Source organism: Fukomys damarensis, unplaced genomic scaffold (assembly GCF_012274545.1).
Source record: "Fukomys damarensis isolate Sample0158 unplaced genomic scaffold, DMR_v1.0_HiC HiC_scaffold_13, whole genome shotgun sequence".
Lineage (NCBI taxonomy): Eukaryota > Metazoa > Chordata > Mammalia > Rodentia > Bathyergidae > Fukomys > Fukomys damarensis.
This window is the reverse complement of record NW_022900925.1, coordinates 37,726,359-37,727,640: the sequence shown is the minus strand read 5'-3', so window position 1 is coordinate 37,727,640 and position 1,282 is coordinate 37,726,359. Positions and strand designations below refer to the sequence as shown.

The 1,282-nt window shown below is 63.8% G+C and overlaps 1 protein-coding gene across 1 annotated transcript in view; it reads left to right on the top strand.

Annotated features, from left to right (window-relative positions):
• LOC104870125 (junction plakoglobin) overlaps window positions 1–1,276 on the top strand; it is a 27,848-nt gene extending 26,572 nt beyond the window's left edge. Inside the window, exons 15-17 of the mRNA XM_010635548.1 lie at window positions 176–378; window positions 877–916; window positions 1,047–1,276. Of these exons, the coding sequence (XP_010633850.1) occupies window positions 176–378; window positions 877–916; window positions 1,047–1,189 (386 nt within the window). The 3' untranslated portion in view covers window positions 1,190–1,276. The remainder of the gene's footprint in view (window positions 1–175; window positions 379–876; window positions 917–1,046) is intronic.
• The last annotated feature ends 6 nt before the right edge of the window (window positions 1,277–1,282 follow it).

Here is a 1,282-nt window from a genome sequence, read left to right as displayed (position 1 = left end):
TGCGCGGGTGCGGCGGCCCAAACTCCGCCTGACGGAGCCTCGCTGTCTCTGCTCAGCCACCTACGCTGCCGCCGTGCTCTTCCGCATCTCCGAGGACAAGAACCCTGACTACCGCAAGCGCGTGTCCGTGGAGCTGACCAACTCCCTCTTCAAGCACGACCCGGCGGCCTGGGAGGCGGTGAGTGTGTCTGGGCTGGGCTGTGGCGGGTGCGGCGGCCCAAACTCCGCCTGACGGAGCCTCGCTGTCTCTGCTCAGCCACCTACGCTGCCGCCGTGCTCTTCCGCATCTCCGAGGACAAGAACCCTGACTACCGCAAGCGCGTGTCCGTGGAGCTGACCAACTCCCTCTTCAAGCACGACCCGGCGGCCTGGGAGGCGGTGAGTGTGTCTGGGCTGGGCTGTGGCGGCGTAGGGTTGTGCAAGTTGTGCACTGCTCAGGCGCTCCACTTTTGGGGAGGCCCCAACCTACCATGCGGTGGTTGACAGATTTTCCTATGTGACTCCATCGCGTGTGACAATTCGCAGCAGGTGGAAGTAGTAGGGTTCAACTGACAATTCGCAGCAGGTGGAAGTAGTAGCGTTCAACTGTAGATCTGTTTTTTACCTGTAAAAGTAGCGCTTTCCTTTTGACCAAATGAATATACAGTAATAGGTTTGAGGTCGGGTGCCTGCTTTGCTTTGTTTTGCTTTGGAGTCAGGGTCCCTCTGTGCAGTTCAGGCTGGCCTGGAACTCACTGTGTAGCCCAGGCTGGCCTGGAACTCGTGGCGATCCTCCTGCCTCAGCTTCCTGAGTGCTGGGATCACAGACATGCGCCACCACGCCTGGCTCCTCCCCGGGTTTTTAAGCGCCCCTCCCCTCTGTCCTCTGTCCCGCAGGCCCAGAGCATGATCCCCATCAACGAACCCTATGCGGACGGTGAGTTTCGGCTTTTCGGGCCTGGGTCAGGCTCGGGAGCGTAGGCAGGCGGAGGGGACACCGCGCTCTGCGCCTGCGTGGGGGCGGAGGTGGGCGGTGCAGGGGCCTGAGGCTCAGCCCCTCCCCGCAGACCTGGACGCCACCTACCGCCCCATGTACCCTGGCGACGACCCCCTGGAGCACCTGGACGTGGACGGAGAGTACCCCCTGGACATGCCCTATGGCGACGGCCTGCGGCCCCCGTACCCCACCTCGGACCACATGCTGGCCTAGGCGCCCCGCTGTCCCGCGCTCTCCTCCCGGCTCTGCTGAACCCCGGCTCCAAGCCGGCTCCTTTCTGGGGTGCTGTGGGAGCCTCCGCGGGGG